Source organism: Ranitomeya imitator, chromosome 4, assembly GCF_032444005.1.
Source record: "Ranitomeya imitator isolate aRanImi1 chromosome 4, aRanImi1.pri, whole genome shotgun sequence".
NCBI lineage: Eukaryota > Metazoa > Chordata > Amphibia > Anura > Dendrobatidae > Ranitomeya > Ranitomeya imitator.
This window is the reverse complement of record NC_091285.1, coordinates 606,873,757-606,894,024: the sequence shown is the minus strand read 5'-3', so window position 1 is coordinate 606,894,024 and position 20,268 is coordinate 606,873,757. Positions and strand designations below refer to the sequence as shown.

General features: G+C 45.8%; 1 protein-coding gene across 8 annotated transcripts in view; it reads left to right on the top strand.

Moving 5' to 3' along the window:
* The window catches only part of GMCL1 (germ cell-less 1, spermatogenesis associated), a 196,954-nt gene that overhangs the window by 59,018 nt on the left and 117,668 nt on the right, over positions 1-20,268 (top strand). For all 8 annotated transcript variants that reach the window (XM_069766552.1, XM_069766553.1, XM_069766549.1 and 5 more), the window contains 2 exons: positions 11,769-11,866; positions 18,191-18,303. In XM_069766552.1, coding sequence (XP_069622653.1) covers positions 11,769-11,866; positions 18,191-18,303 — 211 coding nt within the window. The remainder of the gene's footprint in view (positions 1-11,768; positions 11,867-18,190; positions 18,304-20,268) is intronic.

Sequence of the window (20,268 nt, the reverse complement as noted above, 5' to 3'; positions counted from 1 at the left end):
TTGCCCCATAGCTGTGCCATATAGTGCTCTGCACCTTTCATTATTGCCCCATAGCTGCCATATAGTGCTCTGCGCCGTTCATTATCGCCCCATAGCTGTGCCATATAGTGCTCTGCACCGTTCATTATTGCCCCATAGCTGTGCCATATAGTGCTCTGCACCGTTCATTATTGCCCCATAGCTGTGCCATATAGTGCTCTGCACCGTTCATTATTGCCCCATAGCTGTGCCATATAGTGCTCTGCGCCGTTCATTATTGCCCCATAGCTGTGCCATATAGTGCTCTGCGCCGTTCATTATTGCCCCATAGCTTTGCCATATAGTGCTCTGCGCCGTTCATTATTGCCCCATAGCTGTGCCATATAGTGCTCTGCGCCGTTCATTATTGCCCCATAGCTGTGCCATATAGTGCTCTGCGCCGTTCATTATTGCCCCATAGCTGTGCCATATAGTGCTCTGCGCCGTTCATTATTGCCCCATAGCTCTGCCATATAGTGCTCTGCGCTGTTCATTATTGCCCCATAGCTGTGCAATATAGTGCTCTGCACCGTTCATTCTTGCCCCATAGCTGTGCCATATAGTGCTCTGCGCCGTTCATTATTGCCCCATAGCTGTGCCATATAGTGCTCCGCGCCGTTCATTATTGCCCCATAGCTCTGCCATATAGTGCTCTGCACCGTTCATTATTGCCCAATAGCTGTGCCATATAAAGCTGTGCCATTGCTGCTGCAATAAAAAAAAAAAATGCCATACTCACCCCGCTGCTTGCAGCTCCCAGCGTCTCGTCCTGGCGTCTCTCCGCACTGACTGATCAGGCAGAGGGCGCCGCGCACACTATATGCGTCATCGCGCCCTCTGACTTGAACAGTCAGAGCAAGAGGACGCGAAGACAGAGCGGCGCCCGGTGTGTGGAACGCAGACAGGTGAATACAGGTCCTTCTCAAAAAATTAGCATATAGTGTTAAATTTCATTATTTACCATAATGTAATGATTACAATTAAACTTTCATATATTATAGATTCATTATCCACCAACTGAAATTTGTCAGGTCTTTTATTGTTTTAATACTGATGATTTTGGCATACAACTCCTGATAACCCAAAAAACCTGTCTCAATAAATTAGCATATCAAGAAAAGGTTCTCTAAACGACCTATTACCCTAATCTTCTGAATCAACTAATTAACTCTAAACACATGCAAAAGATACCTGAGGCTTTTATAAACTCCCTGCCTGGTTCATTACTCAAAACCCCCATCATGGGTAAGACTAGCGACCTGACAGATGTCAAGAAGGCCATCATTGACACCCTCAAGCAAGCGGGTAAGACTCAGAAAGAAATTTCTCAACAAATAGGCTGTTCCCAGAGTGCTGTATCAAGGCACCTCAATGGTAAGTCTGTTGGAAGGAAACAATGTGGCAGAAAACGCTGTACAACGAGAAGAGGAGACCGGACCCTGAGGAAGATTGTGGAGAAGAACCGATTCCAGACCTTGGGGAACCTGAGGAAGCAGTGGACTGAGTCTGGTGTGGAAACATCCAGAGCCACTGTGCACAGGCGTGTGCAGGAAATGGGCTACAGGTGCCGCATTCCCCAGGTAAAGCCACTTTTGAGCTACAGAGAAGCAGCACTGGACTGTTGCTAAGTGGTCCCAAGTACTTTTTTCTGATGAAAGCAAATTTTGCATGTCATTCGGAAATCAAGGTGCCAGAGTCTGGAGGAAGACTGGGGAGAAGGAAATGCCAAAATGCCTGAAGTCCAGTGTCAAGTACCGACAGTCAGTGATGGTGTGGGGTGCCATGTCAGCTGCTGGTGTTGGTCCACTGTGTTTCATCAAGGGCAGGGTCAATGCAGCTAGCTATCAGGAGATTTTGGAGCACTTCATGCTTCCATCGGCTGAAATGCTTTATGGAGATGAAGATTTCATTTTTCAGCACGACCTGGCACCTGCTCACAGTGCCAAAACCACTGGTAAATGGTTTACTGACCATGGTATTACTGTGCTCAATTGGCCTGCCAACTCTCCTGACCTGAACCCCATAGAGAATCTGTGGGATATTGTGAAGAGAAAGTTGAGAGACGCAAGACCCAACACTCTGGATGAGCTTAAGGCCGCTATTGAAGCATCCTGGGCCTCCATAACATCTCAGCAGTGTCACAGGCTGATTGCCTCCATGCCACGCCGCATTGAAGCAGTCATTTCTGCCAAAGGATTCCCAACCAAGTATTGAGTGCATAACTGAACATTATTATTTGTTGGTTTTTTTGTTTGTTATTAAAAAACACTTTTATTTGATTGGATGGGTGAAATATGCTAATTTATTGAGACAGGTTTTTTGGGTTATCAGGAGTTGTATGCCAAAATCATCAGTATTAAAACAATAAAAGACCTGACAAATTTCAGTTGGTGGATAATGAATCTATAATATATGAAAGTTTAATTGTAATCATTACATTATGGTAAATAATGAAATTTAACACTATATGCTAATTTTTTGAGAAGGACCTGTATTACATACTTACCTGCTCCCGGCGTCCCGCTCCCTCTGCCTGTCACACGGTCTTCGGTGCTGCAGCCTCTTCCTCTATCAGTGGTCACCGGCACCGCTGATTAGAGAAATGAATATGCGGCTCCACCCCTATGGGAGGTGGAGCCGTTTATTCATTTCTCTAATGAGCGGTCCCACGTGACCGCTGAACAGGGGAAGAGCTGCAGCACCGAAGACCGTGGGACGGCAGGGGGAGCGTCAGGACCGCCGGGACTAGGTGAGTATGCCTCAGCGCCCTCTCCCCCTCACCCTCTGACCCTGCCGCCCACCGTGACTCGAGTATAAGCCGAGAGGCGCACTTTCAGCCCCAAATTTTGGGCTGAAAATCTCGGCTTATACTCGAGTATATACGGTACATATTTTCAGAAATAGTAAAAGTATATAAAAACAAACAAACCAAATACAATCGTAATAAACCACAACGATAACGCTACAAGGCTGCGGATTTGTGAACCAAAATGGTTGTAAGAAGAATCTATAAGAAAACAAACAAAAACAAAGGGCAGTTGTGGGGAGGGACATGGGAAGGAAAGGGAAGGGTAGGGAGTCAGAAAGTCCTGCTTAAAATATAGAGATTAACTAAGCGATTTGGGAGATCAAACTCAAATTGAGACATCAACATTACAGAACAGACTATATGTGAAGAAAAAAAAAAGAAGGGAATAACAAAAGAAATTTGTAAGGAGACCGAAATCAAGGATTACCGATTGCGCTTATTTGGTGGTCCTCTGAGGCGTTCAACCAGGCTATCCATGCGTTTAGAGTCTTTAGATTTTTAGATCCTGAAAGTCTAATTTTCTCATATATACCGATTTGGTTGGATTCTTTTATCCATTCTTTGCAAGTAGGGGTTTCTACATCTTTCCAATGTCTTGCGATAATTATTTTAGCTGCGTTGAGCAGATGAGGTATCAGTGAGCCTTTTTCAAAGTGTAAATTTGAAGGATCCAGATTGAATAGAATGATGGGCTACTTTACTGAACTGCTGAGCATTGCCGAATCGCATTGCTGCGGCTCAAGCTGTGTAACGCCTCGTCCCCTTTCTGATCATACCAGCACTGCTGTGTCCGGACCGGAAGACAACTATTAAAGGGACTGTCACCTGAATTTGGAGGGAACAATTTTCAGCCATAGGGGCGGGGTTTTCGGGTGTTTGATTCACCCTTTCCTTACCCGCTGGCTACAATATTGGATTGAAGTTCATTCTCTGTCCTACGTAGTACATGCCTGCACAATTTGTGTTTGCAATCATTTTCAGGAAGAAAATGAGTATTCTCTGACAGAATTGCAGGGGTGTCAATACTTTTGGCCATGACTGTATATATTCCTGGGGAAGCCTCCAGGTAAGGCCTCTGTCTATGTCCCTCTGTGACTAGTGACTGACTGACCCTATGGACGGCGACAAACCTCTGCACTCTGCTTCTGCAGAGCCCAGCGTTCACCCTCCTACTGTAAGTAGTAGATGAGGTCCCTTGCTGTCCAGTTATTTATGAAGTGACTTAGTCCACCTTTCTCTCTCTTTTTAGGGAGACAAGGTCCCTGCCCCAAGAAAGGATATGATGCCCAGCCGCAAGTGTGGTGCATGTGTGTCCAAACTTCCCTCCACTTATAAGAAAAAGCTCTGCCAACCATGCACGGATGAAGTGTTGTGTAGTGAACAGCCCTCTTTTGGACAGCATCAGAACCTTCATCAGACAAGAGGTTCAGTCCTCTATGGTGGCTCTGTCTCAGGCCCTGACACCACAGCCCCTCCTCCTAAGAAAAGGAAGATGGATCCTATTGATTCTGACTGACTCGGTCGAAATCCATACCTCGGGTTCAGAGGACATTTGGGAGAATAAGGGTTCTACTTCCACCCCCAAGTCCGATAATAAAAAATATCTCTACTTTTTCGAAGATATGGAAGAGCTAATTTCCATGGTGAGGGACACCATGGGGGTGGAGCAGGAGGTAGCTAGCCACTCCATTCAGGATGATATGTTTGGAGGGTTAAAGCCTAGGACCCCGAAGGGGTTCCCTATACATGAAAATATTGAAAATCTTGTCCTTCATGAGTGGGGCCTACCTGAGAGAGGTTTGAATGTCCCATCAGAATTAAAGAATCGTTTCCCTGTTGATGGGGACTGTTCTTTATGGGAAATGCCTAAAGTGGATGTACACGGATCCTATGGATCGAAAAATCGAGAGCTTACTAAGGAAATCATGGGACACATCTACTAATCTACTGAAAACAAATGTGGCCTCTACATGTGTTGCCAGATCCCTATTTTTCTGGTTACGTACCTTTAGAAAATCACCTTTCTCAGGGGACATCAAGGGAGGAGATTCTAAATTCCCTACCACTTCTTCAGAAGGCAACAGGGTTCCTTGCGGATGCTTCCGCTGAATCTGTACGGGTAGCCGCTAGGTCTGCAGTTCTCTCCAATTCCGCTAGGAGAGCTCTATGGCTTAAACCCTGGGGAGGTGACAGCTTCTAAGTCCAATCTATGTGGTATTCCCTTTCAGGGACATTATATGTTCGGGTCAGCGCTTGATGACATCCTAGACAAGGCTACAGATAAAAAGAAAGCTCTTCCGGAGCAGAGAAGCTCTAGGAAACGCTTTTTTCATCCCTCCTGTGAGCAAGTACTTCAGAGAGATTACAGGGGTAAAGGTAAAACGGGTCGGTGGAGCTACCCCAAAGGGGGTAAAGCCAGGAATATCCTTGTCCCCCAACCTCAGCAGACCCCTGAGAAACAATGACTGCTCTCCGGTCGGTGGCCGACTCTCAGGTTTTCTCCCCCAATGGCAGGCCATCACCACAAATCAGTGGGTCCTGCGTATCATACAGGAAGGCCTGAGGTCAGAATTCGAGAGTTGTCCACCTCACCGTCTAACAATTACCTCCCTACAGTCTCCACACCTTCGAGAATCCCTAAATGCAGATATTCTCGGTCTGCTTCAGGCAGGAGTAATCTCCCAGGTACCTCAGGAAATAGGAGAGGGTCACTATTCTCACCTATTTTTGGTAAAAAAAAAAAAAAAAAGCCCTCTGGGAAACACCGGGTTATCATAAACCTGGAACCCCTAAATCAGGAGATCAAATATCGAAGATTCAAAATGGAATCAATCAGATCAGCAATCCCGCTGATTGGTCAGGACTGGGTAATGGCTACGTTAGATCTGAGGGACACATACTATCATGTGTTGATACATACCGACCACAGGAAGTTCCTCAGATTTGCAGTGGCCCAAAACCATCAAGCCAGCCATTATCAATTCAATGTCCTTCCATTCGGAGTCTCGTCAGCTCCACGGGTCTTTACCAAGATCATGTCAGAAGCAGCGGTCTTCATCCGACAAGGGATCTGTATCATCCGGTATCTAGACGATTTTCTTATTATCGCTCCATCCATTCCTCGTCTGAATCAGGATGTGACAAAGGTCCTGGATATCCTGAAATCACTGGGGTGGATTCCGAACTTGGAGAAGTAGGACCTCCATCCATCTTCGAGGAAAAAATTCCTAGGAGTTCTTCTGAACTCGAGGAAAAGAATGTCCTTCTTACCCAGGGACAGTCAAGTCGATCTCCTCCACAGGATCTCCAGGTTCATGAGTCAGAGGACTCCGACCTTAAGAGACCTGGGTTCATTGACGTCTTGCATCCAAGCAGTCTCCTGGGCCCAGGACCACACAAGAGTCCTTCAGTCCCACATCCTCATTTATTCAAAAGGACACCAGAGTGCATTAACCAGGACGATTCCTCTTCCCACTCACGTAAAATCCTCTCATGGTGGCTGAACTCCCAGAGTCCTTCAACGAGGAGTCAGCTGGGATCAAATTCCTCTGAAGGTGCTCACAACAGATGCAAGCCGGAGAGGTTGGGGCACCATGATAGAAGGTTCCCTCTTCTAGGGGTTAAACATCAGGTCCAGATCCTCAAATCTGAGGGAACTAAAAGCGGCGGAGGTGTTAAAAGCCGCATCTATCCTCATCCAAGGTCACCATGTACGTGTAATGTCCGACAACACGACTACAATGGCCTACCTCCGACACAATGGAGGCACGAAATACACCAGCCTGAAGTTAACCGCGGCAGGGATTTTTTTTCCTGGGCAGAAAAACATCTCCTGTCCATCTTGGCAGTGCACATAAAGGGATCAGGCAATGCTCAGCAGGAGAGATTTCCATCCTGGAGAATGGTCTCTAAACCAAGAGGTATTCCTATCCCTGGTCCGTAGATGGGGAAGTCCCAACGTGGATCTGTTTGCCAACAGTCAGAACATGAAGTCGAGCACTTTCTTCTCCCTCAACCCCTCAAACGAAGCACAGGGACTGGATGCCTTCTACAATCCTTGTAAATTTGCTCTGGCATTCGCCTTCCCCCCCCCCCCCAATTCCTTTGTTACCAAGAACGTTACAAATGATCCGGGCAGACCGAGTCACAACGATTCTGGTAGCACCGATGTGGCCAGGAAGAAGCTGGTACGGCGCACTAACGGACATGTCTCTGGAAGGCCCGATACTTCTACCTCATAGTCGACCTTCTTCGGCAGGGACCCCTGCTACACCCAGACTTACACAGACTGAAACTGGCGGCTTGGTTACTGAGGCCGAGATTGCGTGCCAGAGGACTCTCAGATGACGTAATTCAAACCCTACAAAAAAGTAGGCAACCAATAACTAACGGCAAAGTTTGGAAAAAATTTTCATCCTGGTGTTTCCCAAACAAACTTGATCCATTCCATCCCAATATCTCACAAATATTAAAATTTCTCCAGAAAAGGACTGGAGTTAGGACTCTCGCCTAGCACCATAAAAGTTCAGGTGTCGGCACTGGGTTCCTTTTTTGATCAGGATTTAGCAGGCCACCGTTGGGTTAGACGTTTCATGACATCTGCAACTAGGATTCGCCCTAGGCTTCATGTCCAGACCCCTCCTTGGGATTTGAACCTTGTACTAAATAGTCTGACCGGGGATCCCCTTTGAGCTCTTATCAGCCATCAGCTTAAAAATCCTGACCCTCAAGACTATCTTCCTAGTAGCAATCACTACCGCTAGGCGTATAGAAGAGCTACAGGCCTTGTCAGTACAGGAGCCATACATAATCATAACCATGAATAGCATAATCCTTAAGCTAGATCCCTCCTTTATGCCTTAGGTGGTCTCGGACTTCCACAAAAGTCAGGATATCGTTCTACCCTCATTCTGTCCAAATCCCTCTAATCCAAAGGAAGAAGTCTTTCACACCCTGGATGTCCGCAGGGTGGTCCTCTTCTGCCTCCAACAAACAGAAGGTTGGAGGCTAGACCAAAACCTATTTGTCCAGTTCTCAGGATGGGATAAAGGCAAAAAGCTAAAAGTACGATCGCTAACTGGATCAAACAGGCCATTTGTCTTGCATATTCATCCCGAAAGCTTGCACCCCCGGCATAGCTGAAAGCTCACTCCACCCGTTCAGTCTCGACTTCCTAGGCAGAGAGAGGGAACGCATTGGCTGAGCAGATATGCAGAGCTGCCACCTGGTCGTCAGTCCATACATTCACCAGGCATTACAGACTAAATTTCAATAGGGACCTATCGTTTAGCAGACGCGTTCTGCAGGCAGTTGTCCCTCCCTAAAAAAAATTAGCTGTTGGTATCACTCTGATCCTGCTGTCGTGGAAGGTGACTGAAGAAAATAGAATTAGACTTACAGTTAATTCTGTTTCTAGGAACCTTCAACGACAGCACTAATTTCCCTCCCTGTCTGATATTCTTATTGGATGATTCCTGCACTTAAGTGGTAACTATACATGCTACTGTGTCCAGAAAAAACACAGGTGGTTGCAGGAAGGGGAGGGGTATTTAATCTCTTTGTTTCCTGTCCCCTATTAAGGCGGGGAGACATCCTCCGATACTGCTGTCGTGGAAGGTTCCTAGAAACCAAATTACCTCTAAGTCTAATTCTATTTTTTGAGCAAGTGACAGGTCCTCTTTAAAGGATTTGTTACTGAGGTTTACATGGTCTACTGGAGACCATGCCCACATGGGTCAGAGCTGGCGTAAGTTGAGGAGAAGAGTGGGAGGTACACAATACTAGGAAGGTGGTTTTAATGTTACAGCTGACTGATGTATGGACTAGCATATTAAAGTTACTTAGGAAATTGGTTTTTGTCCAGCCAAGCTTCCTTCCATTTTACTTTACTGCTCTGCGAATGCCCACACGAATTGCATGCATCGCAAAGGTGGGTCTCGTTTTTTTTTTTTCTCATTTTGCCCTGCAGCTAAATTCCTGACCTCAACATTAGGGTTGAGCGAAACGGATCGGACAAATTCAAAAATCGCTGACTTTCGGCAAAGTCGGGTTTCATGAAACACTACCCGATCCTAGTGTGGGATCGGCCATGAGGTCGCCGATCTGCGCGCAAAAGTTGCGTTTCATATGACTCTTTCAGCGCCATTTTTCAGCCAATGAAGGAGGACGCAGAGTGTGGGCAGCGTGATGACATAGGTCTCGGTCCCCACCATCTTAGAGAAGTGCATGACAGTGATTGGCTTGCTTTCTGCAGAGTCACGGGCTATAAAGAGGCGTGCACGCCGACCGCCATTTTACTGCTGCTGATCGTCATCAGAAGAAGGGATATAGTTAGGGAGGGAAGATTAACCCCCAAACCGCTTGTGCTGTAACGATTTCCACTGTCCAACACCACCATTTTTTTGCAGGGACAGTGGAGGCTATATTTTTGTGCATCAGCTCTGTAGCTTATTAGGCTGCCTTATAAGCAGCATTTGCTGTTTTGCACGCCGATGTGCAAACCAACTGCTTTATTAAAAGCAAAAATCCTGTTGCTCCTTTCTGCACAGTTATCTTGTTTATTTGTCCACACTTTTGTGTGCAGCAGTCCTTTTTATTGCTGCCATACTTGTCCTGAGATCATTGTAGGGAGATTGAAATTGTACTACAGCCCTTGTATTTTTCATATATCTTCCAGCCACTTTCTGGCACTTACATTGTGTTGTTTTATGCACTGGGCCTGAGTTTTGGTTCAGTCTCCCCCCCCCCCCCCCCAAAAAAAAGTGAGATTCAAATTCTCACAAAGTGGATATACTTCAGTCCTGTTAGTTTGTCGTGTGTCAGCCAGCCACTTTCTGCCACTTAGATTGCGTTGTTATATTCACTGGGCCTGAGTTTTGGTTCAGTCTCCCAATAAAAAAAATGGGAGATTCAAATTCTCACAAAGTGGTTATACCTCTGTCCTGTTTGTCGTATATCAGCCAGCCACTTTCTGCCACTTACATTGTGTATTGTTATACACCGGGCCTGAGTTTTGGTTTATTCTTCCCCCCAAAAAAGGGAGATTTAAATTCTCAACACGTTTATATACACCTTCTAGCTTGTTTTACAGTAACATATAACTGTTGTTATTTTGGTTAGATTTTCCAAAAACTGAGGAAGTCTGGTGGAAGAGCCCGTGGGCGGTGGTTGCCAGCTGGTACCCATGGTGGTGGTGGTGGTGGTGCATCTGGTGGTAGTGGCAAAAGCACAATAGCACCTAAGGCTGGAGGTGTTCAGCCAGTGTCATCATCTGGCTACACAAGGTCTCGAAGGCTCCCTTATCTGGGAGTAGGAAAACAGCTTTTAAAGCCAGATGATCTAACCTTCATTAAAATGAACCAATCATGGATTTCAAATTATTTTGCCCCACCTTCCCCTGCTGACACGTAGCTTGCCTGAAAAATGTCTTGCTTTTGGCCTCCTCTTACTGACTTCTCCAATTCCTCCATTTGCAGCTGCTCAATGTCCACCATAGGCCATTTTTATACCTCCCTAAATGGGCTGATTCCCCCCATAGGGCCGTGGTCACCACTTGGCGCAAGCACCCGTGCGAGTGCCGTTTGCCTGGACAGGTGGGTGCGCACACTCTTGGGCCTACTAACTGTGTCTGCCACTCATTACAGTTTTCCTCCACTGAACAAAGCAATGCCGCCTGTTTAGTCCTGTTACCAATTTTAAACTGCATTTACCCTACTTTATTATTTTGGGCCTATATCTGTGTTTCCTCCTCATCCTGCCCATTGCCCAGCCACTGCTAGATGAGTCTGCTGGTACATTGACCCAGACCACTACATTCCCCTTGCACTCTACACAGCCTGAATCTGACCCTGCTGAAAGTCAGGTTCCTCTTCCCGCATACTATACCACCTTACACGGAGACAAAGAGGAAGGTGCAGATGAAAGTGCAGGTTCCTTCATCAGGTGGGGGGGCATACTCGTTGGCGACGTCACTGGTACAGGGCCCCTCATAGTATGCAAAAGTGTCTCTTGCAGTGGGAGGCACCACCCGCCGTCAAACACACCGCTGTACTATGAGGGTCCCTGTGCCAGTGCCAACGAGTGGTCCCCCCCCTGCTTGCTCAGGATCACAGCACTTGCAAAGTTGAAATACTTGCCTCTCCCTGCTCCACCGCCGTGACGTATTCCGCGTTTCCTGGGCCCACGAAAATATTGAGCCAGCCCTACCCCCCCACAACTTTAGCCAAATGACCCCCTGTTTTTAATGCCTAACTATTATTATAAAGTAAATTAAGATTGACAACCTTAAATAATAAGAATTGACGTTTTTGGCATTCAAATGGACACTGTAGGTGTTTTCGTGTCCTCCACTCACTGCCGACTTTGATTCCCCATTGACTTGCATTCGGTTTCGTGTTTCAGTCGGCCTTCAACTTTTCGAAATAATAATTGGCCGATTTCACCCGACCCGACTTTTGGCAAAGTTGGGTTTCGAGAAACCCGACTCGATCCGAAAAAAGTAAGTCGCTCAACTCTACTCAACATCTTGCTGCAACAAAGTAAATGATTATTTTGTTGATAATTTGATATTGATCTCTGTAGATGTAGCATTAGCTGTGAGCAGTAGATGGCAGTATTGCTGCGCTGGTGCTTGGGATATAAGAAGGGTCTATACAAATACAACACTTCACTTTTTCACCTTTGGAGTGAAAAGGAGACATTTTTAATGAAAAAAGCTTTTACATTTACGCCTTACTAAAATAGACGGCAAAGCTTGCGATTAGGATGGGATTTGCAAGCCCATAATCGCTGACTTGTCCGTATGTAATTTTTTGTATTTAATTGCTTCCATTCTGCATTACTGATTCCGTCGGAGGACACGATGGACAATCCATTTCTTTGGGATTTGTTGATTTGCTGATATCTGCTGCATAACCAGATGTACTTTTTTTTTTCCCTAAAGCTCTGCAGGTGGCATTTGGTTCCCTATACAGAGATGATGTCTTGATAAAGCCCAGCCGTGTCATAGCCATTTTAGCATCTGCATGTATGCTTCAGCTGGTAAGTATTCTGGTATCTCGTGTTCAATCTGTGCAGGACACATGGGGCTGGTAGTCAATGTAGTTTTGCTTTCTTAAAGTGTAACCAAATATTGGAGCTTTTTGTCTCTTTACAAATGAATGTGAATATGTTGAAACCAGAAGTTTACATACACTACATAAAAAGACACATCTGCAGGTTTTTCTCAATATCTGACACGAAATGAGAAAAATCCTTTCCCTTTTTAAGTCAATTAGGATTACCATAATTATTATTTGCCAAATGTCAAAATAATGAGAGAGAATGTTTTAAAGAATTTTTATTAATTTAAAATCAAAGGTTTACATACACTAAGATTACTATGCCTTTAAGCATTTCTGGACTGCCCATATGATGATGTGATGTGTTTGGAAGCTTTTTTTGGCAACATCTGAGTTAATTAAAGACACACCTGTGGATGTATTTTAATGCACACCTGAAACACACTGCTTCTTTGTTTAGCATCATGGGAAAGTCTCAAGAAATCAGCCAAGATATCAAATAGAGAACTGTGGACTTGCACAAGTCTGGCTCATCCTTGGGAACAATTTCAAGATACCTGAAGGTGTCTCGTTCATCTGTACAAACAATTATATGCAAGTACAAACAAGATGGGAATGTACAGTCATCATACTGCTTAGGAAGGAGACGGATTCTGTGTCCCAGAGGTGAACGTGCTTTGGTCTGACATGTGCATATCAACCCAAGGACAAAAGCAAAAGACCTTGTGAAGATGATGGGGGAAGCTGGTAAGATTGTGTCAACATCCACAGTGAAACAAGTACTGTATCAACATGAGCTGAAAGGCCACTCTGTCAGGAAGAAGCCATTACTGCAAAAGAAACATAAAAAAGGCAGATTAATGTTTGTAAATGCACACTGGAACAAAGACCTTCATTTTTCGAGACAAGTCCTGTGGTCTGATGAAACTAAAATTGTGAACTTTTTGGGCATAATGACCATCCTTACATTTGGATTAAAAAGGGAGAAGCTTGGAAGCCTAAGAACACCATCCCAACTGTGAAACATGGGGGTGGCAGCATGCTGTTGTGGGGTTGTTTTTCTGCAGGAGAGACTGGTGCACTTCACAAAATAGATGGCATCATGAGAAAAGAAGATTGTGTGGCAATACTGAAGCAACATCTCAAGACCTCAGCCAGGAAGTTAAAGCTTGGGAGGAAATGGGTCTTCCAAATGAACAATGACCTGAAGCATACTGCCAAAATGGTAACAAAGTAGCGTAAGGATAACAAAGTCAATGTTTTGGAGAGGCCACAACAAAACCCTGATCTCAATCCTATTGAAAATTTATGGGCAAAGCTGAAAAGGCCAGTGCGAACAAGGTGACCTACAGTACAAACCTGGATCGGTTACACCAGTTTTGTCAAGAGGAATGGGCCCAAATTCTGACCAACTATTGTGAGAAGCTTGTGGAAGGTTTATTCTGATTTCATGTCAGATAATGAGAAAAACATGCAGATGTGTCTTATATTGTGTATGTAAACCTCTGGTTTCAGCTGTATAGATAATATATAAATGAAATGTATATTAGCCTCTCTAATCCATCCCCGGTGTCCTCTCATTTTCTAACTCGCAGCTCCACTACAGCATTTTCTTCACCTCTGGAGTGGCTCTTTAAATGTAAGGCCCCTGCCCCCGGTCAAATACTTACCCTCCGGGGTCTTCAGTTTTTTGGCACCAGTGCAGTTCAGCGGCTCCATCTTGTGACTGGCCGGAACTCAGAAGCTACCCCACAAGCGCTCAATGCAAGTCCATGAACGCAAAAATGAGGCTCTCATAGACTTACATTGATTAATAACCTCCGGCTTACTTCATAAATCATTGGGGCAGCCGGCAGGTCACAAACTGCAGGACGCAGAGAGGCGGCGAAAACAGATGAAAACGCTGGAAGGTGATTTATCACAGGGGGCTTAGCATCTCTTCAGAGGTGAAATTAAAAAAAAACATGACTGAGTGGTGCTTTAAAGACTTTCTATTGAGTTCACACTTTGCTCTGTGCACTTGCTTAGAGCTGACTGCTTGTGTCTACTTATCTGTGTGATTCTAACCTGTAATCTTCAACCTAGACCCCCACCAGTCTGGAGGGAATATAAATAGTCTCATCTTGTTAAATTGGTAAAATTGCAAAGGGCTTGCGTAATGAAGCAATTTACGGTTATGTCCAGCGTTCGACTAAGTGGTGCCGGGCAGGTTAGTAGCGCTATTAACCTGCAGATTAAGCCCATATTTGCAGCTTCGTAGCATTTTTTCTGGTGACAGGTCCCATCTAATACGTAGCAGCCTCTTTTTTTTTTTTTTTTTATTATCTTAAAAGCTCTTTAATGGACTGCGTGGGCAATTCCCTCATTAATCCGTCATCAGTTAAGGAGGTAAAATGTCATGACCTAATGGCATTTGCATTTGGAAGCTGTTGCTGTGAACCCACAACATGTGGTCAATGGATCCCCCAGTGAAAGAAAAACAGAACATCATTTGGCTGAAAAAAATAATAAATCCATCAGAGAGATAGCAGAAATGTTAGGAGTTGCAAACCGTTTGGTACATTATGCAAAAAAAGTGCACTGGTGAGCTTGGGAACTCAAAAAAGCCTGGACGTCCACCGAAGACTACAGTGATGGATGATCACAGAATCCTTTCCATGATGAAGGAAAAACCCCTTCATAACATCCACCCAGTTGAAGAACGCTCTCCGGGAAATAGGTGTTTCAGTATCTAAGTGTACCATAAAGATAAGACTTCATGAGAGCAAGCAGAGTGTTCATCATAAGGTGCAAACCATTACTAAGCCTTAAAGGGAACCTGTCACCCCCAAAATTGATGGTGAGGTAAGCCCATCAGCATCAGGGGCTTATCTGCAGCATTCTGTAATGCTGTAGATAAGCCCCCGATGTTACGTGAAGACCACAAGAGGACGTCATGGAATGAAGATGGGAGGCTCCGGACCGGACCTGAGACACCCATCGGACCCGGACCGCAGCGGGACCGCCCCTGGGTGAGTATAATATAACCTCTTTTTCGTCTCTTTTAGCTAACATCGGGGGCTTATCTACAGCATTAGAGAATGCTGTAGATAAGCCCCTGATGACGGTAGGCTTACCTCACCATCGACTTTGGGGGTGACAGGTTCCCTTTAAAAATAGACCAGTTTAGACTTTGCCAAATACCATCTAAAGAAACCAGGCCAGTTCTGGAAAAGCATTCTATGGAAAGATGAAACAAAGATCAACCTGTAGCAGAATGAAGGGAAGATCAAAGTATAGAGAAGGATTGGAACGATCCAAAAGCATACCACATCCTCTGTAACACATGGTGGAGGCAGTGTGATGGCGCGGGTGTGCATGACCTCCAATGGCGCTGGGTCATTAGTATTCATTGATGTGACTGAAGACAGACGCAGTCGGATGATTTCTGAAGTGTACAGGGCTTTAACTTCTGCTCAGATTCAACCAAATGCAGCAAGGTTGAATGGATGTCGCTTCACAGTATAGATGGTCAATGATCCAAAACATATTTCGAAAGCAAAGAAGTAGAATATTCTGCAATGGCCGAGTCAATAACCAGCTCTCGACCACATCGAGCAGCATTTCACATACTTAAAGGGAACCTGTCACCCCCCTCTGGCGTTTTTAACTAAAAGATCCACCTTGTGCAGCACTAATGCTGCATTCTGTCAAGGTGGCTCTTGTTTTTGTGCTCCCTTCCAACACAGCCACATTAATTTTTATAATTTTGGCGCCATACTTTTAGTCTGTCCGGGGGGGCACGTCTTTTCCCCTGGACACAACTGCCTCCCAGCCATCAGTCAGCCCCTCCTTGCGCCTGGCGCAACCTCCTCTATCGTCCGTAACGTGCCTGCGCTGTGCTTTTCTTTTTCGGGTTTGCGCTGCCCTTCGATTCACATCATCTGATGGAATTCATCATGCCCGAGATCCCGCCCAGCAGTGTGAATAAATCAGAACACACTGCGGGGCGGGATCTCGGGTACACGCAGGCACGAGATGAATTCCATCAGATGATGTGAGTCGAAGGGCAGCGCTAACGGCGCATGCCCAAAAAAGAAAAGCAGTGTGCTGGCGCCGGGTACGCTACCGAAGATAGAGGAGGCGGCGCCCGGCGCATGGAGGGGCTGACTGATGGCTGGGAGGCGGTTGTGTCCGGGGAATAGACGTACCCCCAGACAGACTAAACGTATGGCGCCAAAATTATAAAAAATATTGCTGCGTTGGAAGGGAGCACAAAAAGAAAGCCACCTTGACAGAATGCAGCATTAGTGCTGCACAAGGTGGCTCTTTTAGTTAAAAACGCCAGAGGGGGGTGACAGGTTCCCTTTAAGACAAAAGTTAAGGCATAAAGACCGACAAACTGAAGTCAGCTGCAGTAAAGGCAAAGCATCACAAAAGTAGGAAACCCATGTCCATATCTGCCAGACTTCAGGCATTCATCGTCTGCAAAAGATTCTCTGCACAATAGTAAAAATGAATATTTTGTGTATGGAAAAGTTATTTTTTTTTAATTACTTTTGAGCCCCTGAAATGAGGCAGGTTTTTAAAAAAAATAGTTGCAATTCCTAAATGTTTCAAAGGGTAATTAAACCTGAAAGTCTACACTTCAATTACATCTAAGTGGTTTCATTTCAAAGTAAATATAGTGGCCTGCAGAGCTGAAATCGCAAAGGTTCGGTCACAAGCCAAAAATTTCTGGACCTGACTGTATATCATTATTTTCATGTACAATTCATTTATGAAATAAATAAAAATTAAAATGAGCTACTCCTTAAGTTTGATACTGCCTAGCTGTACTAACACAGTATCATATTAACAGGTCATTTTTACAGTATAGTAAAGGCCGTGAGGAGAAAACCCAAGGGAATGGCACAATTTTTTTTCACCATTTTACTCAATATGGCTCCCTACTCCTCCATATTTTTCAGTACATTGTTTCTACACTACAGTTTTCTTGCAAAATACAAGCCCTGATATGGCTATGCCAATGCAATAATGCAAAAGTTATGGCTCTTGATCGAGCAAAGACAATAAAAGAAAAAATTGCAGGGTCTTGAAAATGTTAAAAGGTTTCCACATTTCTTATGGGGGTAACCTAGGCTTGATCTCCTTCTTTTCATTATTAAACCGATCAGCTTTACCTTGTCCTCATTTTGTTACTGACCAGATATGTGTCGTAGAGGGGTCCTGGTGTCCATGCTGCTTTCTGTTCATTGCCTACAGGTCTAAGATTCCTTCTCCTCGGCTTGTGTATTCCGCGAATAGTGCATCACTGTGGGGCTCCTATTATAAGAAAATAGGTGGTTTTCATCTGAGGCTTTGTACTGCATATATGAGCCTTGGAGACAGAGTAAGCGCGAGTCAGAGCCAGCAGGAGGCAGAGCCAAGCCAGCAGGAGGCAGAGCCGATCCTGCTTCTTATGCACAGCATGAAAAGAGGCGCAAACCAGTAATGAAGTAAATTGCCCTAGGGCTGTTTCTGTACGTTTTGTTCTGTGTTATTTTTTCTCTTGTGATAGGATGTCCCAAAGGTGACCAAAACAATATTTCAAATGCTCATTTTTATATTTCACATACATGCTGACCTGACATTGTAAGTATTGTCTCCAGAATGAGGCGGACACCTTGCGTTTGTAGTACATTCACGTCTGATCATGGTGGAGGTAATTCATGGGCACAGACGAGCGACTGATGATTCAGTCCGTACGGAGACCCCCTGTTGACTGTTTTTCTCAACACTTGCAGGCAGTGTCCTGTCCTGTATGCTTCTGTATACAGTAGAGAAGGCAACACTGTGGGATGTAATGGGATTGTCACTTTTTGTAATACAAGTACACCTAAAGTAGTTGCACTTTACATTCTTTAGCTTTGCTCCACTGTGATGAAACGACATCTCCTTTTGCTCCTTAATTGATTTGTTTCTTTTTGACTACATAATACAATTTTGGGACCAACTTTTGGTGCCTTGTATCTTCCTCGTTGTGGCAAAGCCCGTCATCCACCAGTGGTTCTCGATCTAGCGCAGTGGTTCCTGGCCAGGTTCCTGCAATGGGGCTCCAGTCCCGACTATATCTTCTGGTAATTAAAAGCTGGACATAGTCTGACCACGAATCAATATTCATTCCATATAAACCACTTTTCAACAATTTTTTGCATTTCTATCTAAATTAGTTTTCGTTTTGGAATCTGCAGATTGTCAATCATAGTTAATTATGGCTTATGAGGTATATAGGTTATATGTTCTCTTATCACTCTACTTTATCTTTGCTTTTTGCTTTTTTAAGGATGGTTTAATTCAGCAGTGTGGGGAGACCATGAAAGAGACCATCAGCGTTCAGACCATCTGCAGCTATTACACGGCAGCAGTTGTCTACGGTTTAGATTCTGTGAAGAAAAAGTGAGTTGTCCAACCTAATAATCTTCCTTTTGTTAGTTTAAAGCAAGTTTCCACCCTGTGACTAATTAGTGACTATACAGTTCTCATGTGGTCACCTCACCTGGTGCCGTCCATTAACTGTCTCTCCACCGCTCACCAGTCCTCTAAGCCAGCTTCGAAGATGATGGCTGCCGGAGTGGCATGGGGAGTGCAGTGGGACGTCTACACCACTCCTTCCCTGGCTTTCCTGTGCTGAGGGGTGTGCTTAAGACTTACCGCTGCACTGCCCGTGCCACTGTGGTGTCCATTAGGGTTGAGCGACTTTTACTTTTTTAGGGTCGAGTCGGGTTTCGCGAAACCCGACTATCTCAAAAGTTGAGTCGAGTGAAGTCGGCCGATTATCGCGAAAAGGTGGGGAATTGACCAAAACACGAAACCCAATGCAAAGTCAATGGGAAATCTCTCTCCCTCGCGCTCTCTCTCTCTCGTTCTCTCTCTCTCGTTCTCTCTCTCTCGTTCCCGCTCTCTCGTTCCCGCTCTCTCGTTCCCGCTCTCTCGTTCCCGCTCTCTCGTTCCCGCTCTCTCGTTCCCGCTCTCTCGTTCGCGCTCTCTCGCGCTCTCTCTCGCGCGCGCTCTCTCTCTCGCGCGCTCTCTCTCTCGCGCGCTCTCTCTCTCGCGCGCTCTCTCTCTCGCGCGCTCTCTCTCTCGCGCGCTCTCTCTCTCGCGCGCTCTCTCTCTCGCGCGCTCTCTCTCTCGCGCGCGCTCTCTCTCTCGCGCGCGCTCTCTCTCGCGCTCTCTCTCTCTCGCGCTCTCTCTCTCTCGCGCGCTCTCTCCCTCGCGCTCTCTCCCTCGCTCTCTCTCCCTCGCTCTCTCTCCCTCGCTCTCTCTCCCTCGCGCTCTCTCTCGATCCCACACTAGTCAGCGACTTTTGAATTTGTCCGATCCGTTTCGCTCAAGCCTAGTGTCCATCTTTGAAGCAGGAGGAATGAAGTTGCAAACTTAAGGTACCGTCACACTGGACGATATCGCTAGCGATCCGTGACGTTGCAGCGTCCTGGCTAGCGATATCGTCCAGTGTGACAGGCAGCAGCGATCAGGCCCCTGCTGTGATATCGCTGGTCGGGGCAGAAAGGCCAGAACTTTATTTCGTCACTGGATCTCCCGCTGACATAGCTGAATCGGCATGTGTGACGCCGATTCAGCGATGTCTTCGCTGGTAACCAGGGTAAACATCGGGTTACTAAGCGCAGGGCCGTGCTTAGTAACCCGATGTTTACCCTGGTTACCATCGTTAAAGTAAAAAAAACAACCACTACATACTTACCTACCGCTGTCTGTCCCCGGCGCTCTGCTTCTCTGCTCTAGCTGTGAGCGCCGGGCAGCCGGAAAGCAGAGCGGTGACGTCACCACTGTGCTTTCCGGCCGCTGTGCTCACAGTCAGTGCAGGAAAGCACAGCGCCGGGGACAGACGGCGGTAGGTAAGTATGTAGTGGTTGTTTTTTTTACTTTAACGATGGTAACCAGGGTAAACATCGGGTTACTAAGCGCGGCCCTGCGCTTAGTAACCCGATGTTTACCCTGGTTACCGGCATTGTTGGTCGCTGGAGAGCTGTCTGTGTGCGACGCTGCAGCGATCCGGATCGTTGTCGGTATCGCTGCAGCGTCGCTTAGTGTGACGGTACCTTTAGTGGAGGAGGAAACCTCAGGCAAGCGTGGGGCACCAGATAGTGGGACTATACATGAGATGCAAGGTCTCTTTGAAGGGAGTCTTATTAGGACAATTATCTGTTTTAAACTAAGCACATGAGCATGTAGAGCAGCTGGTCCTGAGAAAAATCATGTATCTTTTGTCAAAATCTGTGGTTTGCTTAACCAGAAAACTATCTTCTATCTGATATGCTAACCAACTACGTGGTGCATTGTGGCGGTCTGAGGCACTTCCTCGCCGTCATTCTGCCCGTCCAGCGCTGTCCGTCAATGGTGAAA